Source organism: Scophthalmus maximus, chromosome 1, assembly GCF_022379125.1.
Source record: "Scophthalmus maximus strain ysfricsl-2021 chromosome 1, ASM2237912v1, whole genome shotgun sequence".
NCBI lineage: Eukaryota > Metazoa > Chordata > Actinopteri > Pleuronectiformes > Scophthalmidae > Scophthalmus > Scophthalmus maximus.
In genome coordinates, this window is record NC_061515.1 from 26442814 (window position 1) to 26467021 (window position 24208).

Genomic DNA, 24208 nt, shown 5'->3' on the forward strand with positions numbered 1-24208 from the left:
CATTTGCAGTTTGCTCTTTCTGTGCTTGCTTGTTTCTCTTATGTTGTGACATTATTCAGTTGGCTTACCCCAGTGTCGATGGTGAGCATGTGTTCGGCTTTAGTGTTCTCAATCTTTGCCGTTTCAAAGACTCCGTCTCTATCAACCACGCTGCAGCGTCTGGCACGTGGTAGGCGTCCATGGAACCATCTTTAAGCGTGCAAACCATTCGTTTCAGTCTTGTGCAGTTGCATGTCTTGCAAAGCATTAAAAGAAAAAAAAAACTATCACTGGACTGACATGAACTGGGCAAACAATTTTTTAATTTATTTTTTTTCAATCAGAATAAAGGCTGGACATTTTACATATTGTTGTCTATGGATCTACTCAATGAGGGAAGTTTGGATGGATTCCTGGTTTAAATATCTAGCAAAGGCATTTAAAAAAATGAATAACGCCAGTATGATGACAAAACATCAAAGGTTTAGGAAAAATAATTTAACTGAATCATTCATCACGTCCCAAATAGATTATACACAATATGGGATAGGGGTTATAATTAAATGCAAAACACGGTGGTCCAGTGTGATGTTGGAAATTTTCAGGGTAAATTGAATATCTGTGTTTTACCCAATGTAAAATGTAAAATAGATTAAAAATATTTTTTTTTTACATATTTCAAGGAATTAAAATTAAAAATACATGTATCAGGCACATGCATTCCAAAAAATGGATCGAGTAAAATCTTCTAATTGGCCTTTTAACCTTGGCCTTGACATGAGACCACCTCTAGGTGATGCTGTGGCACCAACACAAGCCAACCTCGACTAATGCAGTTGTACAAAGCAGGGCTTGTTTCTTGCTCCCTTCTCTAAGATTGAGTGACACTAGAAATTAATAATCATAACAGGCAGACCTGTACCACTATCTCGTTCTCTACAATCATAAGCCATATATTCATCACATGATTTTTTTTATTTATGGGACTTGAATATTGATATTGTCAGTAGTCAGTGAAGAGGGATACGATGCTCCCTTGTTCTTTATTTCCTTATGGTGGTGGGTGTGTTTTTGTTTTTTGAAAAAACATTGATCAGCCTCAACATTTAAACCAAATACCTGTTTAAATGTGAATGACCTTTGTACAGTACAACCATATATTACATTAATACACGACCCACCATTACATTACATTTGTCTGGACATGATGTCTAAATTGAGCCACTTGTGAACATACACATACAAACACAAGACTAAGAAAAAAGGAAATATTTTACAGAAACAGATTCTGAATGTTTCCAAAAATCTTAATTGATATGGAAGGGAATCATTCTGTACAGCTTTTGGGGTTAGAAATTAATTTCACCTTAAAGTCATGGAGTAGCTCTTCTGAAGCTTTCTGTCATTTCACATGACCACAAATGAACTTTGAAACTATACTTTCAAGCCAACGTGATTAAGACTATTATTAAGAAAAAATAAGAACAGGAGCATCAACATTTCTATGGTAAAAGAGAATAATCCATCGAGAAGCCCGTCGAGCTCCAGAACTACAACTGTTCTGTCAACTGCAAGGACAACCTTTAAACCTCAAGTGTTGGCTTTTCCCTTTGATAATACAAGAACTTAGTAGGACATTGTGAAAGAATTGGTTTAATACGAGGTCTCCTAGCTGTTAAATCTGTGGATATTTGTGCAGAGTCACTGATGACGACACCGACTTAGATCTCATGTAAGGTTGATCTGCTCAACTGTTCGCTTGAGATTGGCGCCCTGCCGGAACTCTGCGACGACGATGTCAGCGTAACGGAGAGAGGCGATAGCTACAACTGTAGTTTCCCTTTAAACAGACAGTTTTGAAGAGTTAAAGCTGCACAGCGGAGGAGTCATGTTTCCATTCCGTGTTACTCGCCCCCAAAAAAAGCACCGCTTGTGTTCTTGAGGTCCAACAAACACACAGAGTACATCCACATCCTCGTAAAAAAAAATGTATTTGCAATGCCGACACAGTAGTCAAATGGCCAGCAGGCTTAATGTCTTTCGCAACATCTGGGTTGAACCAATTGGAGCAATTGTTTAATTGGGGGCCGGCCGACGCATGAGCGAACTGAGGGCCCCCGGCCACCAGGTGGCACCAACAGTCAAGTCAGACAGTCGATGGAAAAGGCAGAAGCTTTTCAAGATTAAGGCAAAATCCCCCCAAAGAGGACATAACCCTCTGGTGTGGAGAAAAGTAGAGGAAGAGAAGAAGAAGAAAAAAAGCAAGATAAATGTATGTTGACATGACTAATTAGAATGTTTTTACCACAAACATTCAGCCCTCCATTCAGTCAAGGTGTGTTCAGCTAACGTTAGCCTGCTAGCTAAATAGTTTGAATGTACCCACCAGCTGACATCGTATTTTTAACACCATGACGGCGTCAAAATCAAAGTTTTTCTCTTGCTTTCATAACGTCACGCCCGGAATAAGTATGTCGAGGCACTTTAGCTTCTTGCTCTCCTCTCCGGAAAAGAGATGTGTGAGTTGTACCCAAATACGTCAGACTGAATCGAAAAGATGAGATGAGATGAGATCAACCTTTATTCGTCCCACAATGGGGAACATGTGGGGACCACTTGATATGTTCAATGGCACAAGAAAGACAATCCAATTCTGCTCAGGTGCCCCATGTATGCTCGGGCTCCGGCATGTGATCACATTTTAAAAGTACATTAAAACTTGTTTGCACCTTTCTGACGGAACGCAGGATACACTGCCCTGATCGGTGAGCTTCAGACGTGCTCTATGCTAAGCTAGGCTAATCGCCCCCCCCCCCGCAGCCCTCGACTCAACGCAGCGACGTCAGATTACTCTTTGAATATAGGACCGTGAATACGGAGACATGAAATCTTCAAAAGTCTTTTGCAAAGAAAAAAAGGTGAAGGAAAGTCGCAAAATTCCTTCTCGATCAAGGGGGGACATTTTGTTTTCTCTTCACCTTTTGTGCAGGTGAAATCAGACGTGACAATTTGGAAATAATGAAGAAAAGCTTTCAGTGTGACTCAGGCTCGGCTTGCACGCAGCGCCGGCGCTGGTCTCGCTGGCTTGTCCAAACCAATCACACACGCAGTCGGGGCTGAGCTCCTTAACTGGACAAATGAGCCCCAACACAACCTGGGTGCACTCCGCGTTTTGCGTCACTTCTGAGGAAACAATGAGCGGAATAATTAGTAGAGTGACGCATATGCGACGGCACCAGAGTGCACAAAGGTTAAAGTGGGACTGGAGACTGTCCCCGGCGTGCACTGGGTCTAAAAATATTGAATATTGAATATGCTGTGTAAAGGAATAGTCCTTATTTCGGAAACTACACTTAATACGCAAAAGGTAAAGATTACAATGTGGGCTTTTAGCGTTCGCAAAGTTTTTGAAGTTCCTGAGATCGCTGGGAAGCTGGGAGGAAGTTTAGTGGGGGGTTGGGGAATTTTAACAAATCAAATGTCTTACTGAGGTTTTGTTAAATCTTGTTTTGGATTCATGCACCTCGGTGGAGTTACACACTTGTACCCGGTTCTTTCGCCCAGACTGATGTGGACTCAGCATAGCGCGTTTGCATCAGGACTAACACGGATCAAAAGGCCTTTCCCAAAAGTCAAAATGGGTGTAATGAACTTTAAAATGCGGTCGGCTGATCCATAATTAACCTTCGGAGTCTTTAACAAGCACATTTGTCTGCTCTGCTATTGAGGATTTGTTTTGTAGGCCTGGTAAAGCGCAGAGTGCTAATGAGGCTTTCCCCCCAGCTCCAGCCGGGCAGGGCACCACTCACCCATTAAGTTAATTACGAGTAGACTGAGGGGGGGGGGGGGGGGGGGGGGGGTCCTTTTCATTTGGTTCTCATTAAAGTGCAGGAAGTGAAGCAGCGGCGCTTCACCTACCCACCTTCAGGCTGGACAGTGTCTCCGGTGTTCTCTGTAAGCCATTAGCACATCTGGCCTCACTGGGTGGATTTACTATTCACTGGGTCCTCACCGAGCTCACAGCGGTATGTCGTCACGATTTAGATGAAGAATTTACTGTCTATGATGAAGAGCGCTGACTCTGAAATAACTTTTTCTGAATCCAGAAATCCAGGTCCTTTTGAATGTCAAAGTCCCGCCCCCCTCCTTGTTCAAGTTCACACTCGGGTCCATCTGGTGGCAGGTGGTTCAGAGCTGCTGAACAGGCAGCGGGCCAGACTCTCCTCCTCGCCCATCACACACGGCTAACTTATCAGAACAGACACAAAGAGAGCAGCAAGGACACTCGCCGCGCCCGTGATCTCTGCCAGGGATGAGACTTTGATTCACGGACGCTTTCAGCACATTTGTCGACATTTTTTCCCCCTTCCATTTTTCCGCTCCCCTCTTGTTTGCGTTCTGTGGCGGCTTGGCATTGTGTGTGTGTGCGTGTGTGTGTGTGTGTGCGTGTGTGTGTGCGTGTGTGTGTGTGTGTGTGTGTGTGTGTGTGTGCTCACACAGACGGGGTGGGCAGCCAGGGGTCACGGTTCGCCGGCCCGCCTAGATCCATCAAGAGGAACAAAGCAGGGGGAGAAGGAGCAGTGCCAAGCCCCCCGAAATCAAAGACCAGGTTTGGGATTGGGATTCGCTCCAAAAGGCTGGACCCATTCTGGTTGTGCAGGGGGTCTTGGGAGCCAGGGGGAGGACGAGGAGGAGGTAGGAGGACGAGAGCAGTTGCAAACAATAATCAAAATCCACCGCAGCGTCTGAGGACTGGGCCGGTTGAGAGAGCCGGCCGACGCCTCTGCATGCAGCATCCCTCCTTGTCCGTCCCCCTTTGAAGTCCGCTTACTTTTGTTCTTTACATAACTTGATCTGATTTCGGAAAAAGGCTAATTTGTATGCATTCTGTGAGCGGGGGGGGGGGGGGGGCAGAACCGCCTGCCACCCAGAATTCCACGGGGGAGCTGACAGGAAGGTCAACACGATTGGCCACAGGGGGAAAGGGGGCGCACAGGCAAGCCCAAAGCATATGATAAGTGTCTTTGAATTATTGCAGCTCTGTGCAAATTTGATGACAATGGCTGAGTAGTCAGGGGGCTGAAATCCCTCCGCAAACAGAGGCCGCGCACGCTTTGGTGGTCTTCATTTTGCTGTCAGCTTCCCCACTGCAACTGACGGCAGCGGGCCGCGAAGGCAAATGTGAATCAACACTTCAAAGGAGCTGATTTACACGAGCTGGCTCCTCCAAATCTTTTAATTCATTAGCATGTATTGATGACAGATTATTTGATTCAGCGTATTCAGTTCCACTCACGACACACATTTTAGTCAAACCGACGCTGTCCCCTCTCGCCCACAATGTCAATGACAAGTGTTTCATTGTGATTAATACGGAAGCCTAATATTTCCTGGCCGCTTACTCACTTTTTTTATTATTTCATGATTTTTTTTTTTATTAAAACGACCATAATAAAATAGTTTTTACTTTAAACAATGATGTAGCTATACTTGACCCATCTTCTGTGGTGTCTTCTTAGCAGCATACAAAACACAAGTAATATTGTAGTAGTTATGAAGTCTATAACTAGTAGTTATAGTCTTTTTTTTAATGGAACTCACTGTATTTTTGACTCAAGTTTCAATTCTTTTTTCAGAAGAAAGGTGAGAATGTCCACATTTCCTGTTGGAATCAGTGCGACAGCTGCCTAAATGCTGCGGCGATAGTTTGTAATAATGATAATAATAATAATAATAACAATATAGTTCATTAATAGAGCACTTTTCATTGCTGAACCCAATCTCAAAGTGCTGAGTTTGTAGCGTGTGTGTTGCTCCGCGTTCCGCCTGTCGACACGCTGAGGTGATGTCGGCGTGAATGAGTTGACATGTCATGAAGTGGTCCCACTGACGCCACACACCGGCGTTCATGTGGCCCGGCCAGTTGCATTGCACCTGCGACTGACTCAGAACTGCCGAAGGCGTTGCAGCGTGCCTCCAGACAGCGTGGGGGGGGACTTTTCATCATCCCTGAGCTCTAATGACTTCCTCGAGGTGCTTTTTGACTGCCGCCCAGAGGCCTGGTGGGAGGGGAGCCTTTCTCCTCGTTCCTGGCCTCGTGCCAGGGGGACAATCAATGTCTCTGTGGCTCTTCTGTGTGGAGATTGTTTCGAATGTCCCGCCCCCTTTTTTCATTGGAGGAAAGGGTATTTGGAACAGGATGTCCTGCTGGCTGGCCTAGACTCTGAACCCCCCCCCCCCCCAGCTCCATTCTCCCTCTGGACCCCCTCTCCTCCCTCTCCTCCTCCCTCCGGACCCCCTCTCCTCCCTCTCCTCCTCCCTCTGGACCCCCCTCTCCTCCCTCAGCTCCATTCTCCCGGAGGAAAATAGCCCTGATCCAGGAGTCGCAGCAGCGGCCGCTTTTCCCTTTCTGCGTCTCCATTTGGAGCGGCAGTGGGATCAGAGACCAGCGAGTTTCCCTTCCTACTCAAGCGGTTGGTCGGTCGATTATGTCGTCCGCTGGAGGGGGATGCCACATGAGCAAATGGTTACAGGATGGCTTCATTCAAAGCTGCAGATGCAATTTCACCGAACATTTCCAGAGTGCCGTCCAGATTTACAAACGGCACTAGACCTTGAGTCTACTGACTCGTCTGAACACAACGAGCGGTCGCAGGGAAAGGTGAAGGAGAACAACGCTTGAAACTGAAGACAAAGTCGGTGTCTAACTGGGTCTCTACCACATGGTGGTATGCATTTGCCTTGACTCATATTTGTGGTCCTCCTCGAGCCGACTCAATCCCAATCCACTTCTCCTCCCGCCGGGCGCGTGTGTTCACACCAATTGTGATACAAAGTCCATGTAAATGACACAAAATTGCCCCCACCGTGTGTATATATATCTATATTCGCGTGACGCAATGTCGCAGAAGCCAATATGCGTTGAGAGGCTCCCGACGTCTGAAAGAGAACGGGCGAACTATTTGTGCACCGTGCTCCGGGTGCTTCCAAGACTCAGGTACTGTGCCTGGACGCCTGCTGTGTATAGACACATTGAGCAAGTGTGTTGCTCATATATAGTCTTTTAATCCCAGTGAAAACACACGGATAAGCTGTTTCACGCTCGTGGGGCGCGTGGAGGTTCAGATGCTGCGTCCCTTGAGAGTGGGAGTGGGAGGATTCGGGGTGTACACTGTGGATCATCCAAATACTGAGGACACGAAAACAATCAGCGCCGTCTGAGCCCAGAGATGTGCACTGCAAAATTGATCCGTGTTTGCCACGATTTAAAATCCAAGATTTCCAAATTTAACATTAATTATCGTGTTTTAAAAGTAATTTACTTAATTTACTTTCTATCTTTGACTTCATGTATGTTCTTGACTTGACCATGAATATGTTCATGCTTATTTTAAAGATCATGTACAATGATCTTGCTGCATGGACAGATCATTTCACCTGTATTAAGTCATTTCAAATTCAGCGTTTATTTAATATTCAATATATAATATATTGAATGGATTTTAGCTCGCCATTCGTTTGCAGCGCGGCGCATGTGGAGCTCTGCGGTAACGGTGCTGTGGAACCGAAACAGCTCAGGTTTGGTGTTTCTTGTTAGAAGGAGTTTGATTCATGAGGCAATGAAGAAGATGTCTGATGGATACAAAGTGTTTCCTCCACTGGGAAACTTCCAGCTTGTGAGCTGTCCGCAACTCTCTGTGATAGAACACAGGCTCCCCCTTGGCAGAGAACCAAACAGCGAGGAAACCCACTCCCATGGCTGCGAGTCCACAACAGTCCTTCTCTCCCAGTACGCCTGAAACTCGATGCGACACAATGCTGTAACCCGAGTCTCCAGCCTTGACCCCGAGTCGTCCTCAGAGCGATGGCACGTGGCCCGAGTCCTGCATTCAGACGAGGATGCTACTCAAAAGAAAGACTGTTGAAGGCGAATGACCTTTAAAAGTTTCCTTCGGTCATCGCAGGGGCTTCAAAGGCTCGTCGGAGAGCATCCAGGGTAAACCTCAGAGACACGCCATGACCAATGGAGGCTGGGCGACGACAGGGTTCACTCGGACACGACATCTGGACGCGGCTCTTTTTCAAAAACTACTACCTTTATTCGTTTTTTGAATCTTTATCATTTATTTTATTTTTCTTCATCATAAATTGTGTTGTCAGTTTCTTTTTTTTTTGAACATATCCTTAATTATTGCTGTTTATTATGTTACTGCTGCTTTGAAATCCAAAGAGCATGTCGCCAGCTAACTACTTGTACACCTGTGTGGATATATGTATATGTAAATGTGCTCAAATATACAGATAATACATTCATATCTCTGTCGACAAGCTCCCAAAGATTACGTGTGAATGTGTGTGTCTATATATTTATATATAGCACCTAATCCACCAATTGAATAATGTTTTTAAATACCATCATTATTTGGCGGCATTGTTGGATAGGGCAGTGTTTTTTTGCACTTGTGGGTGTGTGTGTGCGTGTGTGTGTGTGTGTGTGTCAAATAATTCAACAACGAACTGACTGATTTTCCCCAAACTTGGTGGGAATATTACTTACTTGACTTAACTTACTTATTAATTCCAGATGATTAACTTTTGGTCATCGCAATACATTACGTTTGACTTAACTTACAATAAGTGCGCTCAACCATGAAGATACTGTATTACCCCAAATGTGCAAGATGTGAGTACATAAACATTTATAAAATAGACAAAACGGCGTCAAGTGCTCCGTTGAAGAATTCATTTCATTTTTTTCAGCTTTAATGCTTCATGGACCAATAGGTGCAGTCTGAACAGGTGAGTTTTTCAGTCTACGATTGAAAAAGGTCAAAGGTAAAGGTTGAGCGCAACAAAGATATGGTGCAAAAAACTTTTCCAAGCTATCTCATGATAGACGTCGGTAATATAGATAACCTAAAGCTTACATTGACCAGAAGAATGATTCCTCATGATGATAAGTGACGTGATGAAGAAGTCACAAAGAAGTCAGAATATGACGTCATGCCGAGTTCACAGAGATATTTCTCCAGGTATCTCTGCATCCTATTGGACTATAGACAGGAGTAGTCATGCACTCACTTTTTCAACCAATAAGATCAGAGACGCAAATCTGCAGCCTATTTAGATTAACCAATCATCCGTCATCATATGACGTAGAGAAAATGTATCAAAGTTAACATTGTCTGATTGGACTAGATACAGTGTGTGCATTGCCCCTCTTACACATTCAATCTGCAGTCTCCATGGAGACTCGTGCTGTTCATATAAGAGAGGCTGGCACCAGTGTGTAAAGCACCCGGTGGCGAAACAGGTTGGTAATTCTACTGTATTGTACAGTGTTCCCACCCTCTTTCCACCTAATGCCTAAAGTTAGACAACAGGCGCCGTGCAAATTGTGCAACTTCCTATTGACATTCACATCCACTGATCACAGAGAGGTGGGTCGATGTGAACAAGTGTGCAGAGTCTGATCTTCTCTCTTCATTCCTCCCACAGCCACTTCCACAGCGGAGTGTGTGTGTGTGTGTGTGTGTGTGTGTGTGTGTGTGTGAGTGTGTGTGTTTGTCGGTTATGACGTCCTGCCTTCGGGGCTCAGTTTAAATCAAAAGGAGCATAAATGTGGGCCGGTGATATCAAACCAAAATGACACATTTAGATTTCTGCGCCGCTGCCAGGAAAGCAGAAACTGCAGAAACTGTAAATGTGTGCGGAGGATCCACACCAGTGCGAATGGCACCCGGAACGGATTTGCACCGCGACTGCACATTGAGGGCACACAGACGAACACCTACCAACTCCTCCGCAGAGACATTTTTAACATTTATCCTCCAGTGCGGCGGGAACAGGTTGTTCCAGTGCAGCCCGGGTAAAATGGACGACATTGAAGCACTTTGTGATTCCTCTTGTTCGCCCCACGACAAATGGAGAAACTGGACGACTTCCAGCGTCTCCTCGGTCGGACCACCCACTGAGACACAAGAAGAACATGCACTGTTATTGTCATCCAGTAGAGGAAAGCCCAGATCATTTACAGTCTTACTGACCTGTTAACTCCTCACTACATTTCTGGTTGTTCGTAGTCGGGGAAGCGGGATCGAGGAGACGCACAGAGGCGCTGGGACGGGGATCTTTGTCTCCGCAACAATGAGACGGTGGCTTCCTCGCATAATTTCCCCGCAATGTGAAATTTGTATTTCCGAGCGTGTTATGCGGTCACCACCACAGACCGTGTGAGAATCAGCTGCGTGTGGAAGGAAAACTGTTCAACAGCCTGCAGTAAAATAAACTGAATTCCATGACACCCGAGTCTTACGGTTGAAGTTTTCAACGCAATACGCCAAATGAAAATCTCTGATTATTATGGACGTCATGATGTACTGGTATTAAAGATAACCAGATTTAATTTTTATTGTGGCCGTCCGTGTGATTATGTGTATGGCCCAATAAATAAATACAGTAAATATATTATTTCAATATATATTATATGTTGACACTGATAGGGATAACCTTGTAATGTTTAAGGATCATTACCGTTTATTCCAATGTGTTGTATTTTTGTGGCTCTGACTTCATCAGTTGGCCACATATAATGTATATAATAATAAAAAAAATACCCTCAGTATGTATGTATCAGTGTATGTGCAAGTTATCATAAGCCAATAGCACCGATGCCAAGAGCTATGGAGACTAAACCTAAATTGTAATTGCCTGCAGTTTCCTTTAAAAGACGTCATATTTCTACAGTATGTCTCCATCAGGATGTGTGTAAATTACTTTGATAGCAGAAGTTTAGTTTGGTGAATTAAGATAAAAACATTTGACATTCTGGGCCGCTGGAAACAATAAAAGAAAACAAAAAATAAAGCTCATCCACACGTAGCTTAATAACTCATCTGTACATCATACAGAATATTTATTGTATGTCCTCAAAATACACAAGAAGCCGTTAGACTGAACACAGGGCAAGAAAAAAAACCCTTTAAGGTCATTTGGAAAGGACCGACACAGTTTATCCTCTGTAATAAATCAAACAAAGGCTTTCTCTTCAGAAAATGAACGCTGCGCTTTGATTTAACAAATCCAACTCCCACAAAATAAATTAAAGATCAGATTTTTTTCTTCTTACACCCGTACCAATACCTGTCGGTCAGAAAAATTCCATTCGATTTACCCAAAACATTTCATTCAACACTTGAAATGCAGAACACGGGAGTTGCTCCTTTACTCGCCGGACATCATGAGGGGAGTTCGTTCTCCCTTTCCTTGCTATGGGGCTTGGGTCTGTTCTACAAATCCACCCCCCCCCCCCCAATGGCAAAGAGATCCTCATTCATTTAAATCATATTCTGTAGAAAAACAGAAGTAGTATCCTAAACCAATTGAATCTATAAACTACACTTTTGGCATGTTCCATTCCAAACAACAAAGCTTTTTTAAAGTTGCAGCCCATGATGCAGGACCTGCTGCAGCACAACGTCCATGAAGCCACTCGCGTCTCAACCTATAGAGTGTCGAATATGGGAATCAAAAAACTGCCACATGATGCTGCACTTGGAATGGAAAGACGTGCGGTGTGTTAAAATGCCGAGTGCGTTTGTATTTTTTAATTTTTTATGCATGCGGAATGATTGCAGACAAACATCGGTGTGCAAGTCGTGTCAACAGGAACTTCTGTGACAGAAATACATCTTTGAACAAAATGCTTCTCCGAGAGGGAAAAACAAAAGAAATGGGAAAAGGGAATTTAAAGCGTCTGTGTAGTAGTTTTATGTCATGTTTTTGAACACGCCTCAGTATGCAAGATCGTCTGACAGCGTGCTGCTCTGTCCTTTGTGGTGTTTGCTTACAATTTTTGTCTTCAAAGGATGGGGAATGACAGGATCGGGTTAAAGCCCGATCCAATCCGAGCTTTATTTACTTTGACAAAAAAAATATGCAGTAATTGTTTCCAAACCACTCCCACTATGTTTCTGTCGGGGTTTTCTGAAAGATTTTTGGCGTTTTTATGTAAATTGCAGATTGTTTTTTATTGAAAATAAAAAGCTCTTTCGGTGTGGCAGTTTTTTGTTCCTGTTGATATGCACCAGTCAGATTTGATTGTAATTCAAGTCAGTGACACATTGAATGCTGTAGTGATGCTCAACTGTCACACAGAGTCAAAGACAGGCCGGTTCTGAAGTGCTTTAACAAAGTCTCATTCTGCTGCTTTTCTTCTCTTTTTTCCCCATTACAAATACACACACACGCACACACGCGCACGCACACAAATTAAATTCAATAAATAAGACTTACGATTTTTGTAAGGCAATGTTGACCATGCATTAGTCACAATGTACAACGAATCAAGAAACATACATGGTAACAATATGCACATTCATTAAGAGCAACACTGTCGCCACTCCTCACCATTTTTCTTTTCTTTTAGATCAAGTGAAATTTTCAAGGCTTTCCGGGTGATCTCCTGATCGACAGGGCTCATCCCCCTGACACCGGGCTCTGGTCTTTGCAGCCGGACGGCCTCTTCATTCAGAGAGCCCAGTCCAACCAGCAGGCTGGACACGCACAGCAACTGGACCCGGCCACAGTGGGGGCTTTTGCATTGCGTCCAAAGAGTTCATTCGAGAGAAGTCAGAGATCCAACAGCCAGCTGCTCGGGGCCTCAGGACAGGCCGGAGGTTTCCAGGTAACTCTGGAGTTTCCTTACTGTACTTCTGTCCAAGGAGCAAAGGTCAAAGTCAAAAGTAGTGTTTGTGATGTGAAAGTGTCCAGTCTCTTCAATCAGGTTCACAATCTGGAAAACACAGGAACAGTGGGTAAACACAGGATGTATTGACTTGTACTTCTCCAGTAGACTCCTACTGAACTTCAGATGATCAAACATGAGCAGATATAACACTCCAGCGAATTTGAAATCCCGTGTGTTGGCGTCAGTTGAGATATTCAACTCCTTGATTCCTGTACTTCCTCTTTGACCGTCACTTCATCTCCTTTCAAGTTGTATGATTCAGCATGTTGAAGTGCTTGCACCGAAGCGGATACCAAACTCATTCATCACTTCTTTCAGCACTGACGTTTCAATTGACATCACCTATAACAGACACTTCAACTCCTTTCAGGCCTTAAAGACTTCTAGCTTCTTTTAGAACGTCACTTAAACTATGATAAGTGACTCTTCAACTTTCATTTTTACTGCCATTAAAGCCTGGTCAGTAACTCTGTTTAACCGCCTCTTTAACTTGTTTTAGTATTTGAACTTGCAGTCAAGACTGGAAAAATATGTACAGATACGGTTTTGTTGAAATTGAGCTGAAAGGACCCCCAGTAGAGCACATACCTCTGACAATCAATACTACGTGTCTGTCTCACTCTTACGACAGAGAAATGAACAGAGAAAAGGACATAGTCCGATAATCTGCATCCAGCTGTAAGAACTTTCGATCTCAAAGACGATAAATGTCGCGTTTTCTTACAAAGAGATCTGAAAATGTTTTCCTGAGAATTTAACTAAAATATTAGAAGAACCGCTGTTTGAATAGATATGCAGATCTATGCAGATATACAAGAGTATGTGGGTTCTTCCCTTCACCAGGTTTAGTGCAAATCTGTTCAGAATAAATGAATCTGCCAGAATAAAAAGGGAGGAAACAAACGAAAGCGGCCAAGTCGTTGAATCAAATCCAGCATCAGTGGCCTGGAATCTACACAAAATTTAGAGAGATGCTTGACACAAACGGCCAAAATCTCTTCAGGGTGAGAAGGTGAACGATCCTTGACCGTCAGAGTCAGTCACCTGAGCTCCGTCCGACTCTGCGGCTCTCGCTTACCGATGACGTAAGGCAGCGAGAGCCCACAACAAAGAAACCCGTCTCCCCTTCGGTGATGCTCTCCTGGGTTTCACTACGGCCTCCTTGGGATTTTGTTTTTTTCACGTCAGATGTTTGTGAGTCCAACACTTCACACGGAAAACATCTGGCAAATTGGGGTCCGAACATTTTCCGCGGTTTGCCTTTCACATATGACTGAGCAGGGCATTGTCCGAGTCAGACGGGAACATTCCCCGATCATCCCGTGGCGTCTGTGTGAATCGCCTAGGAGACAGGACGTGGCGATAATCCTGCTGGGGACAGCAGCGTTTCTGTGTAGGCCACCAACATGTCCACTCGCTCGTTGGGAATTTCCCTGGAGATTTTCCAGCCGTCGTCTCACACAAGCTCACTCTGACACTTTTTCCAGAAAATTTGACTAGGGGCCTGGCAGGAGCATTTCCACATCATGTACAGTATGCATGTCCAATTACTTTTGAACCCCTAATGTTTTGCCACTATGTGTAGATGTGTACAGTTCCACATCTTCCACCCAGTTCTTTCTGTACTGACAGAAATACAGTCATGTTCAAGCTGAGAACTGGCACTTTCATACAGTACCAGTGGTTTGATTTCAAGTTGAATGTGCTCAAAGCCTGAAGAACAAATAATAATAATGAATTTCATTTATAGAGCACTTTTCATTGCTAAAAGCAAATGATATGTTCACACGCCAAATTTTCCTCAGGAAGTTTTTCCTGTCTATTTTACAGTTATATCTGGTTTGAAATTTGACTGGTTTTCTGGCTTAGCTCGTGTCAGATCACAGACATGAGCCATCTCTGCTTCGGGTTCGTAAAGATGGACTTAAATACACCGGAAATGATTAATGTCAAGGGAAACTCTAAATTTCAGAGCACCCTCAGTGAAACGTCGAGCGACCCCATAGCACCAGCAAAAGAAAACCTCTGGTGCCGCCAATGACTGACACCCGGGGCACTGAGACGAACTGTCACTCGGAGAGAAGAAAAAAATAAGGTTCATCAAAAACGTGGAAAATGCTGAGCCTGGTTTTTCGTGCGGACGCTACCGAGTGAACTTTTGAAAAAACAGTGATGTCAGAATTGTGTTTTATTTTCCACTGGTTAGGTCGTCTGAAATGAGAAGCTGGGATTAAGCAGAATCACCGAATGATCTGTCCCACTGTCGACCGAGCTTCAGCTGTAATTAGAGGTTTTGGTGTTGGCTGACCAAAAGAGGGAGACTGTGTTTTGTTTTTCTTTGTTGTTTTTTTAGAATCAGCTGTTTTACTGGGACCACGGTGCTGGTTTAGGTGCAGTCAGTTTGGAAAAACAGATCCAAGTCAGATGCTCGGGTGTCACTTCACACTTTTCCTCCTTGTTTGCGTTGTGTGGATGCTGATTTGGCCCGTTTGCTCATTTGCATTACTGTTCAGGCCTCAACAGGAAACAAGCTACCAAACTCACGCAGAGTCCCACACCGCAGCTCTATGTGACCCAATCTGTGGTCCCCACCGGTGTGCAGCCGCGGCTGCCACTTAATCATTTCCATCTAGTGTAACAGGAAGTGGAGCCAGTTGGTGAACTCTGCCAGATTAGGTTGATTGCTGCGCAAGTTGGGGCCGTGCAAGAGCGACGCGTTTTAGATGGGATTTCGTGTTTCCTCTGAGCCAGACGTCTTGTTAGGGAGAGCGAGGAAGAACTTGGCAGCCGCCGCCGGGGAAGATCCATTAATGACGTCATGCGGTTGACCAAATAATTCATTGCTTCCAGATGAAACCACGGATTACAGAGGATCTGTAACAGATTACAGCTCCTCTTCTAATCCAATGCAACAATATAGCCGACCAACAGCACCAGCATGCAGCGATATCACGCTGAGAGCAGAGAAAACTGTGGGAAACCACCCAGTATTTTTTTGTAATCATGGCCTTCAGGGTCAGGGTCACTTCAGCATCACTTCAGGGTCACTTCAGCATAAAAATTGATAATGTAGAGATCTAACTATTAAAGACCAGACTTCAAACAAATCAGATGTTTTCTCAATGGCAATGTAATTTGATCAAAGTCATAATACCACGTTGCCAAATTTTCTAATAAAACTAGGTGAGGTCAGTATTTGAGCTATGTCTTCATAAAGTGTAATAAATTCTACTTGCATTACCTATTTTAATTCATCTTGAGGTCAAGTCTGTATTTTGGAATCACATTGGCTCAACCTGTATAGCACCCACCTGAGTGATACAACTGTGTAGAGGCTTCCTAGATCTTTTCTGAGTATTTTACTGAGGTTCATCTGCATTACTGCAATATATTAATAGGCTCTCCGCAGATTTGTGCGCGTCTCGAGGTGTTGGGCAGAACTGCTACATATGTGATAAGTGTTCTCGAGTGATGTCACTTGAGTCCGCGTGTCAGCATTTAAATGCTTTAAAAGTATAAAAATCAATGAAAATATGTGAGACGTTACGTCGTCGCCCGCTATCTTTGAAATTCCAGGAGACGTGACTATACGCATGCGCAAGCAGTGAACCAATGAACGATCTCGTTCTTATCGTGTTCTCTGTACCGTGTTCTCTGTCTCAGAAATACCTCCGAACTGTGGAACATCGCAGTGCATTGTGGGTAATAAAGATGACCGGTTTTGACGAGGAAGAAGAATGTGAAGAATGTAAAATAGTTCAGGGCAAATTTCTGTTTGTTTCATGTATTAATGTGAGGAATGTTAGTCTCCCCATCACTCCACATAGATCTTATGTTTCCAATGCAATTTGTCCCAATTTACACCTGGCATTAAAATGTGATTGTACCAAGATATGATTTGAACCTGATCACATTTACACCTGGTATTAATATGCGTCTCCAGTGTCCACATTGAGATCTGATCTCTGATCAGCTCATGTTACACCCTCCTCTCAACTGCGTGAGCGCAAATAACAACAAAGAGACAGAAGAAGAAGAAAAGTGGTAGCCATCTATGAAGTTTCGTTATTGCTTTTTCCTTCTTTTCACGCGGCCTTGTCTTCAGGACGTGAGGACTGAGGTGAGCACTGCTTCCTGTGTTGACTGGCTGATGGCTGCTCTCTTGTGATTATTATTTCAGCCAAGTGTAAGACCTTTTTTTGAGATTCAAATCATTTTTGGGGCATTTACGATCAGGTTTTCCACGCCAAACACTTTTCTTTTTTTTTACATTTGACTAAATGATACTGAGCAGTGTTTGATCTCTGGCCATGCATACAGACATTGGAGGAAGGTTATAGCTATCTGACCTTTTCACGGCTGACAAATCAAATTGGAAAAAAAAAAAGGTGACTTACAAAACTGAACCCAATCCGGGGGGGTTAGGGCATTTTGACTCTCTACACGTAGACAAAGCTTCGGTGAACTTTGTGAGGGAAAAGGACACGTTCCGCTTTTCATGTCTTTCTTAAGAACAAACAAACAAAACAAAACAAAAAAAGGTGGTAACGGCTGAAGTCCCGCTCCCCCCACCAGTTATTACAGTTCAACTGCATTACAAGAGAAATATTTTCAGCTCATCTTAATAATAAGGTTACCCCTTCAGAGACCCTGAACCAGAAGCAGTAATAAACCAGAGGCAAAGGGAGAAGCTTCGGCAGCTGACTGCAGCGCGGCTTCAGGACATGAATGAATTCACTGGAAGAACCATGACTGCCAACACAAACACATCGCAGTGCTCACTAATCACTTGGTCGCCTTGTTGTATTTAAATGCCCTTACGCCCACCTGTGTGTGCGCCTCGGGTTGTTAAACGTGTGAAGAGCATCGTGTGAGAGAGTGGAAATTTCTAGCTGTAATAAAAAGAGGGAGGTGGAGGGGGGGCTCACCACAAAGGTGCATGACTGTCAATGGTGCAGTAATACACACTGTTGATGTGTGTTAACAGCGGCAGCTCACCTGTTGCAGTATATGACCTTCTCTTAGTGTCATCAGTCTTTTGTGCAGCTCCACCAGCTCATCCAGGTAAGCCTTCAAAAACACACAGCAGCGTGGTGTTAATAATAATAATAATAATAATAATAATTAATCTCATTGAGCACTGTTAGCACTTCTACACAGGAACCAGCTGTTAGGCAGAGGATAGTGAACATGCCGGCCCCCTGCGGGCAGCCCCAACACAAGGTGACACGCATTCCAACACACAGCAGGGTCAAAAATGTCTGAGATGTTGTTAAAAAATTGTTTTTTTTTCATCTGAATATAAAAGTATTAAATTGGAAAGCTTTGGATTTAAATGAGGAATTTTCTGATCGGAGACTTAGTAAGAACGATTAATAAACCAAGCTGATTTTGAACCCAATGCTATGGACACTTCTCTTAGTAACAAAAAATGGATTCAGGTTAAATACAGAGCTCATAAGTTGAACGTTATTTTTAAGTACCAACTACAATAATCACACTTTTTTTTAACTACACAGTGTGCGCAACGTGGTTTATATTATAGTTTTCTTCCTTATTTACTCATCTTTACCTCCTGAAAGAAAGTTATCCCCTTATAGATCCCCTTAAATGCATTTGTGGATTAAAATACATGTATTTTTTTATTCATTTTCAAGATTATTTTGGGCATTTTGCATTTATTTGATGATACACAGGGCATGCAGGAGAAGACGGGGGGAGTCTGCAGCTGTAAGCAAACCAGTGTTTTGCCGCAGATTGTACACGCCTTCTTCAAATCATCTTCATTTTGTTTGACAGTATCACATGTATATTTTGTATCATCTTGTCAAAGCTGTTCAACCCTTATTGAAACCCCACAACAACACCATGTTTCAAGTAAATATTCTAGATGATTTCATACAATGTAACCTAAACTCAGCCAGACAGAATTTGCAGCCTTTGAAAGCTGTAGAATCAAGCTTCAATCGCAAATAAAGTTGGGTGCTTTGGTAGAATGTTTCATAAGCAGCCGCACAGCGTGAGTTCATACAGACAAGCTCACTACTGGTGGGTCAGCCAAGTTGAAGAGGCTACAAGGTTTTATGCAACAAGCTGAACACTGCAGTCCAGCTGCGGCCAAAATCAACCATAAAGTTACAATATAGTAATCAACCTACAAGGTTATAAATGAGGCTTATGTTCACCAGCTCAGATCAGAAACAGTGTCACAGACACGTCATCCTCTGGTCCGGAGCAGGGTTGTGAGACCAGACTGATGACTCATCAAACTAAACACACATCTAGCCCGCATCAGTGTGTGTCTGATTTATGTAACACAATGTGGCAGGCCGCACTCTTTACGCGTCTTCCTGATAACAGTTCCCTGATCTGTTTAGCCTCGCTGTGTTATACGGAAAAACAAACAGAGGTCTTGTGTACCTTGTCACAATCAAGGTTTTTGTTCTTGTCCTGTTTGCTCTGCTTGGTGGGACTCTTCACTTCCAGGATCTGACAGGGGACAGCGTAAACAGAGGGTCAGTCACCGGGTGACCTCGGCTACAGCCAGTACACACCTCTGTTCCCGTTAAACATTGAAATACACTGGGTGAGAAAATATATGATGCAATAGGATGTTACCTGGTTATTAGTAGTCTTCAATAGGGGTGTGGCCTCATTGCGGGAGGGGGGTGAGGAGCTGTCACTCTCACTGCCGTCACTTAGACTGACCCTGGGCAGGTGGATACAGGAGAAGAAAAGGAAGAAACAATTCCTTCAGTACATTAAAACACACATACTTCACATGGCTGCCATGAGTCCACGCCTGGATCTTTAACTGCTACATGCTCCGCTCTAGTGAACACCGCTCATATGACTTTGCCTGTCTGCTGATTGGTTCTGGACAATGAGGGGAAATTCAACTCTCAAATTACACACAGTCATTCATCAATTGCCTAAACAGAAATATTGACTAGTGCAACAGCAAATACCCAGCACTTCATTAGATTGATGCAAACATTTTGAATATTTAAAAGAGAAAACCGTGGCTCAGTGTTCACAAATGTTATATCATATATATGATATATATATGATATAACAGAGACCGATATGATGGTTTTGAACGGCTCCAGTTGCGGAAATGGATTTCCCAATTCATTTACTCCATTGATGTTTCATAATATCCTTATATAAACAGTTTTAAGCCTGGAACCAAGCCAATAAACAATGACATTAGTTGTTGCCATAAACAAAACATTGGAATTATGCATCCCATAAACCGTTGCGAATGCCTTTCCAACTACTTGCAACCGATAATTTAGCTTCTTCGTGAATTTTACCTAAAATCATTAGGGGTATGATGAGATTCTCGTGGCACGATCAAATATTGTCGAGGTGAAAAGCTGTCTCACGTATTAGTGTCCAGCTGCGGCTAGAATGATGTCGGTGTCTGATATCGTTGTGTGGCAGCGTTTTGGGATCCAGGTGGGAATAATAAACGGCAACACAGTGACAGACAAGACACGAACGATATATAAGCACTAAAATGTTGCCATACACTGCGGTTAACAAAAGCACTTTGCAAAGACACTTTACAGAATGACCACAGCTCTCTACTTAACCGTGCCTGGGAATAAAACGTTGAAAGGTCAGACAATGCTGACAAATGCCTTTGCACCGTAGCTTCCAGAGTTAAGCGTTAGAGCCACGGCAAAAGCGGGAGACATTGGCGTTTTCATTGCAGCTGATATGAAAATTTTGGCGACTCCTCCACACCGTACATAGTGCAACATTCTGTCACAGGCACATTTTGCTCGCACGGTGGTCCCAAAACTCTACAAAGAATCCACTTCAATTAGAAGTTAGAAGCTCATGCATAGTTCATGCAGTTATAAGGTCAGGTGGTTTTGTGGCACAACTTTTTCCTGTGCTTGCATATTTCTCTGTTTTTTACTGTATATGATGATTCATACTCACAAAAGTAGAACACACTAACCTGCGTTGGTGGTGTGTGTGGTGTGTGTGCGCCAGCCGCTCCATGTCAGAGTCCATGTCGTTGTCGTCATCGTCCTCTGAATCCTCGTCGTTGTCGTCGGAGTGCAGATCCTGCATCACTGACTGCAGCGGGCCCAGCACTGTGTGTAGAACAGAACACAAAGGCCACATTGGAATCAGGTTTATTTCAAAGAATTATTTCAAATTAAAACACAAGTGAAAACATGCATAAAGCAGCAGGTCATGCTGTGTGGTGGAGGGTGGGTGGGATTGCGTAGTGGAGCTTGTGGCTGCAGGAAACCAGAGGTGAGGACGAGCTGAAGGGCTGATCCCAGAAAGGCTACATTTACTGTATTCAAATTTTCTAATTGTCACCAAATCCCATGAAAAGACCAAAACCTATGTGTCAGTCTATCACGCAGTACTTTTTGACTTCCCTATTCTATCAGACTGTCAGTCCCAAGCCAGTGAAGATGAAAATTTTGAAATAAAAAATCTGACTAACAGCCCCCCATCCCCCACAATTTTTTTTTTTAAATAAATAAAAAAAAACAGCTCACTAAACAAAGTTTTGCTGCTGTGATGAATTTCAGTTAGCCTTGTGTAGCCAGACTAATTCTCAAATGCGTACTAGTCTGGGACCTCTCTGTTAATGTTCAATCTCCAAGAGGCATTACCAACTGACGCAGACCTAAATGCCTTCGGATTCAATTGGATAGACCTAAAACCAGTGAGAGCAACGAATCATTTGACGTCTGTTGAGCGACGCGAAAATGGCAACAGAGAGGAGATGCCTGTGATGAAGATTCCTGTGAACGAGCGCTGCTGTTTAATTTGAAAATATCGAGTACTTTTTGTCAAATGCTTGTTCATCAGCGACAGCCTTGGTTGTTTACAAAAGTGTCTTCTCTCCGGGTCGTGGTATAAACCCCGTTCATGATCGGATAATCGGTTGCGATTGGTTTTCGGACGGAGGAAATCACTTTCCAATGGAGGGGATCCAGACAGATCCAGGGTCTGGCAGAGCAAATAGATGAGCTCCCAGAATTCGTCGGGGGTCACAGTCTACATTTCAGTGTAGGTGGGACTGGATCAAAACAAACTAAGTGAGTGGTCATGGCGATGAAGGAACCCAACACGAAAGTGTGTGTTTTCATAGCGTTTGGACAAGTAGTAATAAACCTAAAAGAAAGAGAGTATGCACAAATGTTACTGCATCAGCAGTGATGGTGCTCATATCGATGATACATTCCAACACCAACACTCCTGCCGACATGGCTGTAAGGGGATGCATGAATGTTCATGCAAATAGACAAGCAGGAAAAGGATTCTCCATGCACATGTGACTGGGATAGTGGGGGCCTCACAGGTCTCAGTGGAACTGTTACCTGTGTGGGTGGTGGCAGGAATAGCCAGCCTTTTCCTGATGATGAAGTCCACCACTGCATCCAGAGAAAAAAAATTGCAAACACACAAGCAGAGGTCACCCTCAAGGAAAGAAACTCAAAGAAAAAAATAGAAAAAGTCCACATTTTCGGCCAAACATCGCATTATAGACTCATTTGTCCCTATTACACTATTTGTTGGTCGTTGATTTCTTTGATTTCTAGTCTAAAAGTTTTTTCCCCTACAGTACTACAATTTGATTTCATCATCATGGTTTCTTTAATCGTGTGATTCCAAAACGGAGTGAGGCAATTGTTGAAATGGCTTAAATCAAACCTCAGTAATCAAACTGGACCATGGATTTCAGCCTTATTATTAAGATCATATGAGCTACACTGGACCATAATACAGGTCATTTCTGACTTAAATACACAATAAACATTGAGTGTGTTCCAGAAAGTTACCTTGTCGTTTGTGGTGGGTGGGAGCAAAGCCTGAACTGGAGCTGGAACTGGCTGGACTGGGCTGTTCGGACTGGGAGGAAAAAGAAAAAAACAAATGGTGAAATATATAATACACATGAAAGAGTTTGGTCAAACATCATCACCAGCTGGTATTTGCAGTGTTGACCCAGGACCACTTTCATTTCCTCAGCTTGTTTTTTACTGTGTAGGACTTGGATTACATCTTTCTGATTGTTCAGCATGTCATGAAATAATATTTAGTTAATTGCTGCCTGCCATTGGTGTTTCCAATAGGACATGCTAACAAGTTGCATTATGGGGATTGGATATTTTGCTGCTGCAAACCTTCAGCCACACAAACTGTGTGCTCAATACTATTTGACTATAATTGTTCTGTTCAGCCTGTTTTATAGGCTGATATTAGCTTGCTGATATCAAAAAGATGATGAAAATGCATAAATAGATTGATCTCAAACAGAGAGAAAAGATTATTTTTGTATTAGGGCAAAAATAAGGCATTAGAGAACAGCAGCGATGGTTATGTGTGTTGGGTGGTGCTTAGTTTAGAGGGTCAAAGGTGTATACACACTGTCCGCCTTTTTTGCATGAAAAGCTATAGGAAGCGACCCCATGGTGGAAAAAGTGGCCGCTCTAAAAGGGTAAATGTCACACTCAACAATGGCGGAACGAACCATTGAAGCTCTTTTCCACATTCAATTAAAATGTGACATTGTGAACTTACAATAAAACAGCACACTAATTTCTGTAAGTCGTCTATTTATTACCAAAGCATTCATCAGTAACAGTTAAAATAGAGCGATAATGTACATAATTTCGATGCAGGTCGATTTAGTATCAGTATGGGGCTACAGTGCTCCTAGTAAAAAAAAAGTTAGTATGGAGCCCAGTGGTTCCAAAAAACTAAGATGGTGCTGGCCAAAATACTTAACTCGAGGCTTAACTAAAACAGCAGTTCATAAACCAATGGATGACATCACAGTGGGTTGCCACTTGACCTGTTGTCAGTAGGTGGCGCTATGACCATTGCTCAATATTGACATGTAGATGTGTTAAGGGCGGGACTGTTATCAAGCATGAGAAATTTGGTGAGGATATGACAAGGTGGATTGGAATTATGGCATTCTGCTGTTTCGTGTGCCGCAACAAAATATCAGACTGCCATAAGAGGACGTTAAATTTCATCAATAAGGTCTTTAGATGACAGTCACTGAATATGGACTTGCTGTGATTAATCCTCCAGGAGTTAATTAGAGTGTGGCCTTAGCACCTTCAGTGCTCGGGCCCTAAATACTAAGTGAAGACCTGAAGCAAAACATCTCTGCCTCGTTCTGCTGGAGGACAAACCTCCACAATAATAGGTTAATTCCATTTGGAGACAGGCACAAGTGGACACATTGAAGTAGCCAACACAGTTAATTACGATTAATTTAGCTTTAGAAATCCATTGGGGCCAACTCCTGAGAACAAAGCAATACTTTCACGAACGAAATGCTTCTTAACTGCTGAGGCAGAGACACAGACTCTAAAGGCAGAGATTGCTGATGATGCAAACACATGCCAGGCAAATGCATTTTAGCTCTCGAATCGCTAGAGACAAAAGAAAAACAAGTGCAGATGTGACCTGCTGGAAGACCATGTA

General features: G+C 43.3%; 1 protein-coding gene across 4 annotated transcripts in view; it reads right to left on the reverse strand.

Moving 5' to 3' along the window:
- Nucleotides 1-10862: 10862 nt before the first annotated feature.
- The window catches only part of mllt3 (MLLT3 super elongation complex subunit), a 50564-nt gene continuing 37218 nt past the window's right edge, over nt 10863-24208 (reverse strand). Inside the window, exons 8-14 of one of the 4 annotated variants that reach the window (XM_035622718.2) lie at nt 22549-22618; nt 22087-22140; nt 20700-20838; nt 19346-19436; nt 19148-19216; nt 17726-17797; nt 10863-12692 (exon numbers count right to left, since the gene is read on the reverse strand). In XM_035622718.2, coding sequence (XP_035478611.1) covers nt 12504-12692; nt 17726-17797; nt 19148-19216; nt 19346-19436; nt 20700-20838; nt 22087-22140; nt 22549-22618 — 684 coding nt within the window. In that variant the 3' untranslated portion in view covers nt 10863-12503. Of the gene's footprint in view, nt 12773-17725; nt 17798-19147; nt 19217-19345; nt 19437-20699; nt 20839-22086; nt 22141-22548; nt 22619-24208 lie in introns of all 4 variants that reach the window. The other 3 variants (XM_035622734.2, XM_035622725.2, XM_035622742.2) reach the window with 3 other exon arrangements.